Source organism: Pseudophryne corroboree, chromosome 10 (genome assembly GCF_028390025.1).
Source record: "Pseudophryne corroboree isolate aPseCor3 chromosome 10, aPseCor3.hap2, whole genome shotgun sequence".
Taxonomy (NCBI): Eukaryota; Metazoa; Chordata; class Amphibia; order Anura; family Myobatrachidae; genus Pseudophryne; species Pseudophryne corroboree.
The window spans coordinates 49,816,397-49,833,278 of NC_086453.1; the positions used below are offsets into that span (position 1 = coordinate 49,816,397).

General features: G+C 42.0%; 1 protein-coding gene across 3 annotated transcripts in view; it reads left to right on the plus strand.

The window, feature by feature from the left end:
• POU2F2 (POU class 2 homeobox 2) overlaps positions 1–9,508 on the plus strand; it is a 158,087-nt gene extending 148,579 nt beyond the window's left edge. For 2 of the 3 annotated variants that reach the window (XM_063942357.1, XM_063942359.1), the window contains exons 15-16: positions 2,815–2,888; positions 3,422–9,508. In XM_063942357.1, the coding sequence (XP_063798427.1) occupies positions 2,815–2,888; positions 3,422–3,705 (358 nt within the window). In that variant the 3' untranslated portion in view covers positions 3,706–9,508. The remainder of the gene's footprint in view (positions 1–2,814; positions 2,889–3,421) is intronic. The other variant, XM_063942358.1, reaches the window with a different exon arrangement.
• Positions 9,509–16,882: the final 7,374 nt, after the last annotated feature.

The following is a 16,882-nucleotide window of genomic DNA, read 5'->3' on the forward strand; positions in this document are numbered from 1 at the left end:
GTCCTTCTGTCTTAGGGTTCTTGCAGAATTAATGGGCATTGACCTTTTTTGCCGATGCTGTTCATAGAATATTATTTGCTGGTCTACACATCTGGATCCTCTCTCCGAACTGTGGGCTACCAGGATTTATGACTTTTGTACGACGGCTTTGAGTTGGCTTATGCTGTCAGCTGGTAGGAGTCATTAGTGGCATATACTGAGATTTTATCTTGTCTGGATCCCAGGTCATTCAGATTTGATAAATCTGTGCTTGACATAGTTTGCGCAATACAGTTAAAGCTGCCGTGAAGGGTTCTCTTTCCCCACATTTAACAGATAGAAGTTACATTTGTGCTTTTCATTGGGGCAATTGGATTTTGCAATCTTTATACGTCCTTGAAATTAATGTATAGTTGTACAGGTATAGAGTGGCAGATGTATTAACCTGGAGAAGGCATAAGGAAGTGATAAACCAGTGATAAGTGCAAAGTGATACATCAGCCCCACTATTCTCAGTGTTCAGGTATCTGAAGGTGGTCTCATTGAGCTTGGTGTGAAGCCAACGGGGACCTAATCCTGTGATCTCACCCCCCCCTCCCGCCCCCTTCCTTCCGGACAGCCGATATACCCCATGAATAATTGGCCATTAAGTGACCCCCTTTCTGCCGGACAACCCATATACCCCATGAATAATGGGCCATTAAGTGACCCTCCTCCCGCCGGATAACCCATGAACAATGGGTCATTAAGTGACCCCATTCCCACCGGACACCCCATATACCTCATGAATAATGGGCCATTAAGTGATCCACTTCCTGCCGGACATCATATATACACCATGAATAATGCAGTGGCGCACCCAGGGGGGGTTTCCGAGTACCCAGAAACCCCCCTTCACTAAAAAAAATAAAAATTTTTTTTTTTAGCTGCATGAGTATTATTAATGGCTGTCTAGCGTCCTCTGCAGCCTGCTGTCTTCCTGGTGGCACTTGTAAGTGCAATAAAAGTTTACTTTATTTTAATTTATAGTACATATATATCCACGTGCATACATATATACACATGTATATACATACATACATATAAACACACACGATATATATACATGTGTATATATATATATATATGTGTACTGTATGTGTGTATACATATATATATATATATATATAATGTATGCATGTTTAATATGCTATGTATATGTGTATATGTATGTATGTATGTATATATATATATATATATATGTGTGTAGATTTATTATTATTATTATTATTATTATTATTATTATTATTATCCTTTATTTATATGGCACCACAAGGGTTCCGCAGTGCCCAATTACAGAGTACATAAACAAATAATCAAACAGGAAAACAGCAACTTACAGTTGACGACAATATAGGACAAGTACAGGGTAAATAACATAGCTACATCAGCAGTTGACACTGGAATAAGTATCAGGTGGCAGAAGACTGCTGGATTTGGTACAGCTGAAGATTATTAAAGTAAGAAAAGGGTAAGCACATGAGGGAAGAGGGCCCTGCTCGTGAGAGCTTACATTCTATGTGTGTGTGTGTGTGTGTGTGTGTGTGTATATATATATATATATGCACACACACACACAGACACACTAGTTTTACAGACCCAGCATATACTGGGTCACCTCAGTCCGCACCCCGTGATTGGCTCCGCCCAGTTCTGGAAACCCCCCCATGCAAATCCTGCGTTTGCCACTGTAATGGGCCATTATTCTTGAGTATACAAAAGAACTAGTGCATCATGCATAGTTACTATTAAGTACTGTACAGTTACAATGTTGCAGCTTCTTATTAAATTCTCCTGAATATTGCTGCATCAGTACATGGAAAAGTAGATAGATCTTATAGATAGCTTTAAGACTTTTTTTTTTTTACATGTGGGAGTTAATTTTAAGGGTTTCATTTGTTTTATTTAAGGCCATTAAGCCCTGTCGGACACTGATGGTAATGTGTGCGCCTGGAGAAGTACACTTACACTTTAGCAAGTCTTAGCTCTGCGCCATGTTGCCTGCAGCATTCAGAAGGATTACCATTAGAAATAATCTGTAGTTCTCCAGGAACGCTACTTTAGTAAATAGTACAGTGTGTGGTAGAGAAGCATTAAGACTTGTCAAACACCAACCTTATTAACCAGAGCAAGTAACGATAACATACATGGGGATCTATTTACTAAGCCTTGAACAGAGATAAAGTACCAGCAAATCAGCTCCTAACTGTCATTTTTCAAACACAGCCTGTAACATGGCAATTAGGAGCTGATAGGCTGATACTTTATCTCCATCCAAGGCTTAGTAAATAGACCTCAAGGTCTCCTCCTGAAGGTCCAACCAGTGATCTGGCCATGTGGAATTCCAAAGATATTATGAGATATAGCTTCAACAATGGTGGATAACCAATGCAGTAATCATGAGAGTGTACTATCGTATGACCGTTGCAGGCCCCTCGTAATCAAGCCGTGGTGTGTATATGCAGGACTGTGTAATGCTGTGTGTATGCAGGACTGTGTAATGCTGTGTATATGTAGGACTGTGTAATGCTGAGGAAATAGTTGTGTGAAGTTAATGCAAAAATAAAATTATTGGCCATAATAAAATTGAAAGAAAAATTCCACATGGCTGCATATAAGCGTTGAAAAAAATTACATTGTGGTACGTAAGGATTTTTATATTCTAAATGTGTGTTTTATTTATTTTTTACTTTTTATTTTTAAATCGGGTTTGACTCCAACCTAAAACCCCAGTTTTACAAATATTTTGAGAATGCTTCTCTTCCCCCAACCTCATCCATGTTCTTGGTCTTGCAGGGGCACAGTGCTCGGGGTCAGCCCAGGGCTCAACTCAGCCCTAATGGCTGGGAACCCACTGGCCACCATACAAGGTTTGTAGGACAGGATGAGTCATATGACTATCCATGGCATGCTTCATCACATTATTGTTTGCATTGATGGACTATGACGTTTCCATCCACCACATTCCACCCCCATACCATATCACCATTTGTGGACATCTGCAGGCAGTTCTGTATGATTGGGGACCCGTTTTAGGACCAAATGTAATTTGTAGGTAAATACAAGGAGCTACAGTAAACCAGAGAGCATTAATAACAACATAGCCTATGTATATGTATGTATACAGCAGGAAGAGTAATAACTTTACATTGCTGTTGGTCTATAGTGGCCTTGCTGTCATTGTAAGAGACCGAGTTTAGTAACAACTGGAATATTGAGAATTCCTGTTGTAGAATAGTAACCAGATTCCAGAACAGCTGACATAAGACCATTATCCGTATAACTGTGTGTTATTTTTTATTTTACTCATTCACTTTATACCTCAAGTGTGTTTGCTTCATCTTTTTCTAATTCTGTTTCCCTCAAGATATTGTTCGGCTCTAATTCTGTTCTCTCTTTCTAGCTCTGACCAGTGGTGGCTCTCTGCCACTCTCCGGTCTTGATGGCAGCGGTAACCTCATCCTTGCCAGTGGTTGCAGCATTTCCAACACCTCCAGTCTGGTGAGCCCTCCGCTCTTCCTGAATCCTGGAGGTCTTCCTCTCATTGGTTCTGGCCTGGGACGTATAACATCTGCTGGTGGAACCCCGAGTCTCTCTCCAGCCTCCACCACGTCCTCCGGAGAGGCTGCTATTCCCACCCTCCAGCACAGCCCAGGAGGCTCTCGGCACAGTGAGGAGAGTGAGTGAGAGAAAAAACATCCCCCTCCCCCCCTTCAACCTCCACCAGCAGCTGATATGAATCTCCAACTACTTGGAGACTCCTGGAAACATTGGGGAGTAGAGGCATGACTGCATTTCAGAAGGCGCTGCCTCTCTCCCCCTCAACCCTCCCAGTGAAGTAGTGAAACGCGTGGAGGGGGATTGGAACCAAATTGAAGAGAAAAGCAAATCCTAAACCAAATAAGAAACCAAAAATCCAAACCTCGGAAATACTTCAGAAAAACCAAAAATATGCTGTGCCCTACTGGGGTGTACAGAGCTCCCCCAACCAAAGGAATTCCTAAAGACTGAACCCCCTGCTCTCTTTTGTTAGTCATGTTGAGCTATGTGCCATTTTTTGTTAAGGATGAGTATAAGACACATACAGGGGCGGCCAGGGAGCTTCTCCATCCTCCTTCCCTTTGCTCTACATTCTCCTATTCCAGAGAATGAGTGTTACGGATTTTAGGAGAATGGGGAGGAGGCTGTAGTGCAAGAGAATCCGCTTATGGGGTTGGGTGCATGACGCCAATATGGAAGTCAGGTTGAACTACAGCCGTCTTCAGTATAGCGATCGCTCCCAACTTCTACACCAAATACCAAAAGCTTTTATCCAAAGCCTAACATATCTCTAGAACCTCAGAGTAGCTCTGTGTATATGTGTGAAGTCCATATTGAAAGATACACATATAGATGTATTCATAGCCTTTTTTTATACATTTATCCAGCATTGAATCCTGCTCCCCCTTATAATTCCTTTTTTATTTAAAAAGTATTTATTTAGAACGTCTACCTTGCTTAACTTCCTTCCTCTTCTCAACAAATAATACTCAGATCTAGTGTTCACAATTTTTTTTACTGAAAAAAATAATTTACATTATTTGTTCCAGTTGTGGTTAGAAAACTGCTGTTATTTTTGCAGAGCAAACGGAAAATTTGAAACTTGCATTTTCCTTTCCTCTGATTTTTTTATTTGTCTTTTTTCTTTTATGAAAGAGAATGACATTTTAAATATACTTTCCAGTTCTGTCATTTTAATCCCACTCCCCCACTCACAGACCAAATAAGTATTTAATTTTTTTTACATGTGTTTATTTTGCTATTTATATATTGTAGCCCTGATTGTGCACAACAGCTTTTTAACATTTGATAGTTTTTTTTATAACTACTTTGCTTAGTTGGTCCTATGCTATTGCCATTCATTTCTATTTATTTATTTATAACGCTGCCAAGCTTTAAACGTTTTGCCTATTTCTCATGGGATACATTTCCAAGATCATGTTTCCGCGGATGGACAAAAAAAAATACCAAAAAAACAAAACAAGCAAACCAAAAATGAAACCAAAATAAACACAAGGGAAATACCAAAAACAAACATAAAAAACTTAATCTTTGCTGACACTGTGCCAAAGTACAGACTCTGAGTGTTGGCAGAGTGAAGATATATACCAAGAAATAGTGTTACCAAAAATCTCATGTTCCCCCTCCTAAGCCCTTAGACCCATGGACAATACTAAAAAGGAGTTAAAAGGGTGCGGGCTGCAGGGGTGCGTCTTTCTCTGTCTTATATACCTCATCTGAAGAAGCCGATATTATTCAAATAAAGAAACTCAAGGAGGGAATGTTGTTGAAACCAAAAACTACAAAATTCTGGTGAGGTGCAAGGAGCTCAGATTCTCCCTCCTGCATCTCCATCCACAAAAAGCTTTAACGGCCTCTTTGAAAACCTCTCATTTTATTTTTCCATTTTGTTTTTATTTGTGGGTTTTACAAAGAAAGTACTTTTTTTTTAATTATTATTTTATTTGCTCTGTGCCAAAGTGTTTAACAAAAAAAAGAAAAAGTTATTGACTTTTAAACTTCAGAGAAAGCGCCATGTAAATGAGGGGGAACAAACCGTATACCAAAAATTTCCACGTCAGGTGGAGGACATATCTGAAAGATGAATGAAAAGAAAAAAAGAGAGAAACCAACAAGACCAAAAATGAAACACTCTCTTCTTTTTCTTTTTTTCTTAATACATTTTTTTTTTTCTAGCTGTATGTTCTTTTTTGGAAATGTGAACTTTGAACTTTCTTAAAGGGACATGGGCCTCATTATAGCTTTAGCTTTAGACGTGATGGATTAAAAAAAAAACTCTTTGGGGTAAAAAAAACAAACAAAACGTAATCGGGTTAAAAGGAAAGATACTGTGAAAGGGGATGCTTTACCAAATTCTGTCTAAAGTTGCTAAGCCTGTTATCTGCTAGCGAGGCTTGCAGTGAAATGTGTTGCAGGCCTTCTAGCAGTGTAGGGGATAACTACCTTCTGCTTTAATTAAAGTGGCAGGACTTCAACTGTAAGAGGAATAGGGGCACAAGGAGTGGGACAGGAGAAACCAGAACATGGGACTAAGAACTGCATGCAGGTTGAGTTATGGTTGTAGCCCTCCTCTGCCTTACGGTAGTGACGGGGTAACACAATGGTGAGTGAATGCAGAGCCCTGCATTGTTTATTGTGCAGCAAAAGGCCACAATTGACAGTATAACCCATAAACTCTTATTTGGCCATATAGTACAGTACATATTTGTGCCTGAGTGGGTGCCCTATGAATGTTAGGGATGTTAGCCAAGTACTGACGTTACCTGGATAATGTCAGATGTATTGAATTGTATATGGGTATTTTTTCCATATCCTCCCTGTAAATCTGCTTTGAAGCTGTTGAGCGGAGATTGGGATATTGTGATGTTATAAACTGACTTATTGCTGTTTATGTGGGTTTCCGGGAATAGACAGATAGGGGTAAATTTACTAAAGCTTCTTAAACAGAGAATTGGTGATGTTGCCCATGGCAACCACTCAGATGCTGTCTATTATTTCTCTATTGCCTTTTAGAAAATGATGGACAGACTGGTTGCTGTAGGCAACATCACCAATTCTCTGTTTTAGAAGCTTTAGTAAAATTACCCCTTAGAGCTCAATTATTGTGTTCTGATCCTGACACCTCTTCTTGCTGTGAAAATGCCCTTTCCATTGTTAATTAGAATGACCCGAGTATGCCTGGGTAACGTCCGGATTACCAAATGTGCGGGCGGAAATGGCAGAATGATAAAGAGTTCTGGAGCTCATTAGAGCTGCACCCATAGCTCTATAACAGTGACCTTCTAAATGTAAGATTTTTGTATACCACGGTTCCCTGCGTCTGTGTATTGCACATATATACTTACAGTATACATACATGCACACTGTCACATACACCAGCATACTGTGACCACCAGCCACACATCAAATTACACACAGTCAAGATATTATATATATTATTTTTATTATTATTTTTATTTTTTCAGATGGGAGCCTCTATCATTATAAGCATTGCTGTGGTTTTTTTTTACATTGAAGGCTGAGTATTTTGTACTCGTTAAACACTTGCCACAATCGTATACACCACTAGACACTTCACGTACTATAAGAGAATCATACATGTTAATGTTCATCTCAAGTACTTATGGAATAAAATCCAAAACCGATTTAGTGCATTATTGATTTTTGAATCATCACATATAATGTAGTTTATCAGCCAAAGAAAGAACATGTAGCGGATTCAGTTGCTGAATGATGAGGCGCCCAAAAAGAATAATTACGTATAGCCCAACTCCTACTTTGTCCCACATGTATGACTAAGGGATTGTTAATGCACAGTACTAACAGGGAACATGTCACACACATGCACATGAACACACAAATCAATGTATCTGCACAATAGTGCAATGATTCCCGAAAATGATTATGGGGTACACAAGGGAGTGTTGAAAACAAACTGTTCCCCAGGGCTCAACTATCTGCCGGCCCAACTACCAGTTATTTGTTCCTTCAAAGATTGTCGCTCGGTTGACACTTCCTGTCCAGAAGCGCTCTCTCTCTCTCTCCAGAACCGCTCTCTCTCGGCTGCTTTCCTTTCTCTAGAACAGCTCTTCCACTCTGACATCACTTTCTTGACTGTGTCTCTCAGCAGAAACTCTGTGAGAGTAGCCGGTCTCACCACCACAGAACCCATCTTTTCAGTTGCTGGTCTCTGCCCTTTTCATGTTTCTCTGTGTCCAATTTCTCCTCACCAGAAACTTAGGGCCCCATTTATCAATAATTGCATATTCAATGCAATCTGGGCGCAATATTAGTGCGCAAGATCGCATTACAATATGCGGGGATGACCGCTGTGGTCCCTCCTTCATACATTCGGGGGATACTTAATATTTACTGTTTCGAGTAAATAGTTGCAAAAATTATTGTTTGATAAATGGGCCCCTTGCCTATTGCTGAAAGTACGTTGCATTGCCCTAACCAATGGGTAGGCAATGTGTGAGACTCCGCCTGCTGTGGAACTATACATCCCAGCATAGCCTGCCATATACACTATATATACACTATTAACTTGTTGGCCAGAGCTGTAACCTATTCATGGCTGTTGTATTTTCCCTATTCCCTATAGATGGAAGTGTAGACAGACTTGGGCCTTATTCAGAGATTTACACGCTGTTTATTTTGTATGCAGAGGTGCGCTTTTGCCTTTGCCACTGTTCAAGCGTATAAGCCACATTGCACATATGCAGCGGTGATCTTGCACGGTGGGCGTAGTGAGGATTCATTCGCAAATTAAGGTGCATTTGTGGGAGGTAATGGGGGAGTGACTTTCAGGGGTGTGCCACAGCTTTCATACGCAGTTAAGTGACTGCACCATCTTGTTGCCAACCACCAATAAGGTCACACACTGTCGATGTTTGACTGATGTGCGACCCTTCGTTGCATCTTGGTACATAAGCGCCTACCGGCACGGCAGTCATCTCTGAATCGTGCTCTAGCACAGTGGTTTGTAAACTCGGCCCCCCAACAGTTCATGTTTTCCAGGTCACCCAGCAGGTGCACAGGTGTATTCACTACTCACTGGGGGTAATTTATACCCCCTTTCAGACAGAAAATGAAATTACTGGGTGAAGCAGTTCCACACGGTAAACTTCATGAAACACACGGGTCCTTTTTCTGTGTGAAAGGGTTGACCCGTGTTGTAATTCCCGGTACTTCGACCCTGGAATCTACCAGGGTCGGAGACACGGGAATTATGACACAGGTTGACCCTTTCACACAGACAAAATACCCGTGTTGATCTGCAAATTACCTGGTTGAAATTGTTGACCCGGTAATTTGCATGTCTGTGTGAAAGGGGGGGAGGGTCAGGCAGGTCCCGGCAAAACGTCCCGGCATTGAAATGCCGAATAATTGCTGGGACTTTCAGACATTTTTGTCTGAAAGTGGTATTAGAGATGCTTTTGTATCTGGTGAGTAGCTCCCTACTTGCGCTGCTCCTGCGCGCTGGCCGGGATCTACCCGCAACGTTCTGGGTCGCAGCGGCTGCGTGTGATGTCATACAACCGCCGCGGCCCGCCCACTGTCCGGACACGCCTCCGTAGTCCGGACCGTGCCCCACCAACGGCGTTCTAACGACGTTGGCACGCTCCGCGACCGCCTCTGCCTGTCAATCAGGCAGAGGCGATCGCAGCCAGTTAGGTGCTGATAGCATCTTACTGGGCTATCAGGGTCCACCAGCGCAGTGCGCCCGCTGCGTGAACACACGCCACAAAGTAATTCAGACTGCGATCGCTGCCGCTGCAGCGATGCAGTCTGAATTACACCCACTGACGCATCTTAAAAGATCCACATGGGGAGCTAATTATTTCACCTGCGATTCTGTGAGGAGACCTGGAAATGTGAACTGTTGGGGGTCCTTGAGGACAGTGGTGCAGATGTATTAAGCCTGGAGAAGGGATAAAGCAGTGATAAGTGGAAGGTGATAACGCACCAGCCAATCAGCTCCTAACTGGCATTTTTCAAATCTGTAATGATTGGCTGGTGCATTATCACCTTCCACTTATCACTGCTTTATCCCTTCTCCAGGTTCATACATCTGCCCCTTTGGGAACCTATGCTCTAGAGCAGGGGTGGGGAACCTTTGGCTCTCCAGCTGTTGTTGAACTACACATACCAGCATGCCCTGCAACAGTTTTGCTATTTGGCCATGCTAAAACTGCTGCAGGGCATGCTGGGATATGTAGTTCAACAACAGCTGGAGGGCCAAAGGTTCCCCGTCCCTGCTCTAGAGCCTAGAATGGATGATAACAGGGTCAAATAGCTGGAAGTGTGCTGCGTGCAGTCATTTGCTTCCTCTCATGATTTGATCTTTTTATATACAGATTTAGAATTCTTACAAAATACATTTTCAGCTGGATTGACCTGTATTTTAGGTATCCGCAGTCTGGAATAGGAGTGAGATGGAAATGCAGCGTCTGTAGTAATTACCAAGCCTCATGTACTCATCTGGTTGATAGTAAATAAGAACTGTGGGGGCAGCGGCACAGTGTTATAGAATTCCATTTAAAAATACATAAACTTTTTTTTTCCTTTATTCGTTTAGTAGAAACCGTTACTTTGATATGTATGTTTTAACTGATACTAGCAAAAAGCCATCACGAACAATTTTCTTTTCTTTTTTTTATCCTTTGTAAGCGCTCCACAGCGCCACACTGACGGTGAATAATAAACGCTGGCAGCACGAGTTGCAGTGGCGAGCAGTGAGTCTGATGTAAGCACAATGACACAAGATCGTATACACAGTGACAGAAGCCGCATGCTAGATCACTGGGGGTAATATTGCTGCAGAGCTTTCTCTACACAAACCAGTTCTAGCAATCTGCTCGTTACCTTCGTTGACAAAATATCATTTACTCACTTTGGGGCCAATAAACAGAGTGAGGGTAGCCTTAATGGTCAATTAGATCTTTGTGATGCTGGAATAGTTTCAAAGCGGCTGCTGCTTGCGGCACTGACTCCTTTTATATGCATTGCGATCAGAGGTGTGGGCTCTGCTGTTTAAAGGTCAATGCTTTTTAAAAACAAACTTAAAAAAAGGTTTTGTCTCTTGATAAAGAAAATGTGATCTACTGTAACCCGCCACAACAAACAATTACGCGAGCTAAAGAATTAATATCACACTATCCCGGTGGCCAGGGGAGAGGGGGAGAGGGAGGGGGCGGACAGACCGTTTGATTGGGATGCAGTCAATTTACCGACGATAAAATTCCCGACGGTCAAAATCCCAACAACCATTGACCGACGGTCAAAATACCGACATTGTCAAAATACAGACAAGGTCAAAATACCAACATTTATAATGTCGACAGGTCAAAAAGTCAACATGAGTTTTTCATGATTTTTTTATTGAAACCGACTTGTTCATACTTTACCATCCCAGTGGACCTAGAGGGGGAATATAATAGTGTGTCGAGAGCAGCGAGGCACCATGCGAAGGGACGCGGTACACTTATATGGTGTCCATGTCGACATACACATAAAAAAAATCTCGTGTGGGCTTTTTGACCTGTCGACATTTTAAATGTCCGTATTTTGACCTTGTCGGGATTTTGACCGTCGGTCAGTTGCTGTCGGGATTTTGATTGGAGGTATTTCATACTGATCCCGTTTGATTGTATGACCACAATCCTCCTTATGTAAAGAAGGAACACTGAGAATACAGTTCTATTCACTGCATGGTGGTGGTGTTACTCAATGTTTGGTAAACTTCAGCTCTGCAGATGTCGCTAACTACATCTGTGGTTCTAATACTTTACAATGTATTATTAAACACCCATGACCTGACTAACAAAACTGTACGGGCCCCACTTACAATGATCCCTACTTTTATGCTAGAGGCACCCATATCCGCAGAATTACTTTTCTAATAAGACTGCTTTACTTCATAGCGGTGAATCCTACCAGATATAATATGGATTCATTTACCATGCTATGAGACAAACCGTTATTTAATTATATTCTGGTCCCTGCTCACTGCAAAGCAATCCTTGTGATGCTCTGGTCTTAATAACTGAATATGTATTTAATAGGAGTATTGAGAATACCAAGTCATTACATTACAACTGAGATTAGTAAACGTCCTATAGTATTGACTGCAGTCCTGAAATACTACTCCATATAAGCTGCACTATGATGTACTACTTCTCCATCAAAAAATGTCCTCCTGGAAACTATTTGTATATATTGGCCTTATGACATGCATGGAGATTGGCCAAACCTTTTAGGTGGACGGAAGACTTTTGTAAGCTCTGCCCTTTCACCACCAGTATATGAGCGATGATTTTCTGCAGTTATCGCATGCAACGTTTGTTGACTTTGGTGACGGCACTTATATACTTTGTACTGGATTTTATAAATGTGTCATGCCACATACACCTACCGTATGAGCATCTGCATCATGGAGCATAGTATCTTTCCGGTATTGCCTATTCCACTGTCCGTTTGAAGACAAGGCTGCACTACATAATTTCACACAATACTACAAATAACAGACCTTGGGGGAAATTCCAAGTTGATCGCTCGCTATCTATTTTTTGCAGCTCTGCAAACAGATAGTCACCGCCTATAGGGGAGTGTATTTTTGCTTTGCAAGTGTGCGATCGCATGTGCAGCCGAGCGGTACAAAAAGCTTTGTGCAGTTTCTGAGTAGCTCAGAACTTACTCAGCCGCTGCAATCACTTCAGCCCGTTCTTGTCCGGAATTGACATCAGACACCCGCCCTGCAAACGCTTGGACACGCCTGCATTTTTTCCAACCACTCCCAGAAAACGTTCAATTGACACCCACAAACGCCTTCTTCCTGTCAATCTCCTTCCGATCGGCTGTGTGAATGGATTCTTCGTAAAATCCATCGCTCAGCAACGATCTGGTTTGCACCCATACGACGCACCTACACATTGCGGTGCATACGCATGCGCAGTTCTGACCTGATCGTAGTGCAGCGAAAAAACCTAGCATGCGATCAGGTCGGAATGACCCCCCATGTACTGAATGGGATCTTGATGGCTTCTCTCTATTACATTTTATTCATCCTATTCTGTGCTTAAATAGTACATTCCTTTATATACCCTATAGGGGCTTATTTAATAACCTATTATGCAGAACAATTAGCAAACTAATAATAACTTTTCTAGATTGCATTTTGGAAATGGTCAATCCAAAGTCATACTGCATTAACTGTGACCGCCATGTCAATGTCAAACTAATATGTGCCAAATTGTGTCCATAAACAGGGCCGTGTCATACTCTGCAAATCCAATCTACTTCTGAAGAGTGGGCAATTCTGTAATCTATATAGCGTGGCTTCATGTGGCCTATTCAAGTAGCTGTGAGACTCTGTAGTAGCCATGTGTGCTATACAGTATTTTTGTGCACATTGGGCCTAATTCAGCTCGGATCGCTATAGAGACAGAAACTGACATTTTCTCAATCCTGTTTCTGCTAAAAATCACATGTGAAGAGCCGCCCAGAAAGATAAAAGACGCCCACTGATGCAATTGCAAAACAGCCATGATCCGCCTATGTTTTACCAGCCACTCCCCACAAACTCCACGTTAACACCCACAAACGGCCACTTCCTGTCAATCAAATTGCGATTACATTTCACTGATATGCGATCGCAATTTAGCATTTGAGCATGTGCAATGCATTCGCAACGCCTGCGCAGTCTGACGATAATCGTCAGATTCTCAATTTTGCAACTGAAGCTGAATAAGGCCCTTTACCAGCAATTCCAGTTATGAAAACATGGTTCATTTTTCTACACACCCCTATGAGGTACAAGCAGAAACGAGCGCCGGTCATACCTACACATCGCACGAAAATATAAAGCACAGAGCACTGAGGGGACCTCGCAGCTAACTGAATCTGACCCCTTGTATGATACGACTAGTCTTGCATGGAGCAAATTGCGCCTGCGTTTTCTTTGTCACTCTCCACGACCGCATGTGTTACGTCACTTGCTATTTGTCTTTTCTTTTTTTTTTACCTTGAACCACTTCCTGTGCCTGCGTTGCATGTGTTCTGCAACAAATCACATCCAACGGTCAATCTTCAACGTAGCCAGCTCCATCCGATTCCTTGTTTTCTAGAAGTTGCTCGTCGCTAGTGGAAGTTATCCCTTCTCCACCTATAAACATCAACAGCACGCACAATTATACAACCACGCATTAACACACAGAGCACTCACACAAAGATCGATATCACGCAACACAAACTTGTTCACATTACATTTACACTATGCTACACTTACTTCACAACCTCTTCTAATGTGTTGGCAGAATGTCTGTATTTTGTAATCGAGGTTGATATCAGCATTGACTCGAACTGATGTTTAATCCGCTATTAAAGAGAAGAAAATTGAAAGTGGAAAGTTGGAGGTGCTGAATTTAGAACACCGATATGACATACTCTATAGAACAGAGAAATGAATGGATTACTGCAGAGGGTTATGGGAGAAAGCATCATTTAGCTAGATTTTCAGCTGGACTGAGGTGTACTTATGTTCCAAGCTCAACAAATGATGTAGATACTTGCCAAATGAACTCTTAATTCTCTGCTGTTGAGGCCTGCGGCACAGTGCACTGTAACAGCCTTGGTAGTGGAGGTTAGCGGTGCTGTCTGACCTCTGACTGTCTTTTGTATAAATCATTTCTTTGACTTAATTGAAAAACTCTTGTTGTTTTTCTAGGCTTTAACGAAACTACTGATATGTAGAACATTCTTCTCTTTTTTTTTTTTTTGGGTGGGATGTTAAACAAAACTTAACAATTAGCGGCTTTTATTTTTTTATTTAATAACTCAAGAGCTGCCCGTTGTCTCTGTCCTGGTCGCCACACCCTGGAACTAATGCAGCGCCTGATTCTCAGTGAATGTTCTCTCGCCCCTAAAGAAAGCAATGTGTATTGTATATTATGTGGTATTTGTCGTTGTTCTGTTATGAGTTAGACCTCTCTGGTCTACATTTGAAAAAGCTATTAAACATATCTTAAATCATGAAATGAGAGGTCAATCTGAAGCCGCAAGCTGCTTCTTGTATCAAGTCTTTTTTTTTTTTTATTGTATCTGTCAAAACGGCAATGACTGGGGGATAAGATGTGAAACATGGCGACTGTGTGACTCTGAATGCCTCAAACTCGCTAATAGCGGTAAGATAGGCCTACTGATTATCAAGAGCTGAGAAACTTCTATACTCTCATAAATTGATAAAATAAAACACTAATGGGAGGCAGCATTAAGATGAAAAGATTACATGAAGATTCATTTACTCACTGCATTCGGGTGCAAACTTTACACTGATCCTCCAACCAATCAGACACTTGGTTCAGTTGTAAAACACTAGATAAAGCGAATTGCTGATTGGCCACATTCTGCTTATTTATAAATGAGATTGCTGCACTTACACCGTTACTCTCCTAGATTACAGAATGTTTGTGTGAAAAGCAATCAGTTGTTTCTCCATGTTCATGAGTTGCAACTAGCGCTATAATGTATAATTGTACTAAAGATAGGTAAGTGTAATAGTCTGCAAGTTGATTCAAGTGCTGAGTTTTCATCGATTAATTGCCTCCATACATCTGCAGCCCCGTTTCCCCGATCTGCCGCCACCGCTGATTCACCAGTCGGCGGCCAGCGATGATCGGTCATCCATCGGTGAATCAGGGAAAGTTAAACATGTAAAAAAAAAAAATCCCTGTTTTCACGGGGGTGGGGGATCAACAAATAGCGAGAATATGTTGCTGATGTATGGGGGCCATTAGCCAAGAGATTTGAGGGAGATGTATCAAGTCGTGGAGAGAGATAACGTGGAGTAGTTGGCCAATGCAACTAATCAGATTCTAACTATCATTTCTATGACTACTAGATACATGACAGAAGCTGGTCAACTTCTCCATGTTATGTCTCTCCAAAGCTTGATACACCTCCCCCTTAAAGTGTCAATATCTTTTTATATCTTTTATGCCTTAAAAATTGCAGCATTCACAAATCTTGCTGCAACCCGCAGACTGGTACATTTGATGTTTTATTATGATTAGCATATTCACAAAAATCAATATGATTACCATTAATGAATAGGTGTCATGGTGAAAACGCCACAGAAAATACCTAGAACACTGATGTACTGTAGCTCCTTAACCTATTATTGCAGATTTGTGGTAGCTGCTAAGAGTGAGTGCTCACAAGTTTGCCGGTTAGTAATGCAATTGTGTTTCTAGGAACTAGTGATGAAATTAAGGCGTTCTAGTCACTATGTAGGGGCATGGACGGCGCTCAGAGAGCTGCTGGCCACGCCCAGTCCCTCTATGTCGGGGAATAGACACTGTGCGCATGCACACAACATCTATTCATCGCTGCATCGCTCAGAGCAGCAAGTGACAGGGGGGATCTCCCAACTGCCCCCTCACCATTGCGGGACACTGCGGCCCGTGGGTGGGACAGGCCGTGAAAAACAGGACTCTCCCGCCAAAACTGGGACAGTTGGGAGGTATATGGTATGCCCACCAACATGGCCCATTCCACAATAGAGCCTTCGCTTCATATTGTGCCACATTACAGAGCCCCAGTTCACATTATGTACAGATTATAATACCCTCCAGTTCATTTTATACCACATTACAATGAGCAGGCGCTTAACTAGATAGGCCCCTATGTACCACCCAATGGTGAAAAAAAATAAGAATTTACTCACCGGTAAATAAGATTTTACTCACCGGTAAATCTATTTCTTGTAGTCCGTAGTGGATGCTGGGAACTCCGAAAGGACCATGGGGAATAGCGGCTCCGCAGAAGTCTGGGCACAACTAAAAGAAAGCTTTTAGACTACCTGGTGTGCACTGGCTCCTCCCACTATGCCCCTCCTCCAAGCCTCAGTTAGGATACTGTGCCCGGAAGAGCTGACACAATAAGGAAGGATTTTGAATCCCGGGTAAGACTCATACCAGCCACACCAATCACACCGTACAACACGTGATACCATATCCAGTTAACAGTATGAAACATAACTGAGCCTCTCAACAGATGGCTCATAACAATAACCCGTTAGTGAACAATAACTATGTACAATTTTTGCAGACAATCCGCACTTGGGACGGGCGCCCTGCATCCACTACGGACTACGAGAAATAGATTTACCGGTGAGTAAAATCTTATTTTCTCTAACGTCCTAGTGGATGCTGGGAACTCCGAAAGGACCATGGGGATTATACCAAAGCTCCCAAACGGGCGGGAGAGTGCGGATGACTCTGCAGCACCGAATGAGAGAACTCAA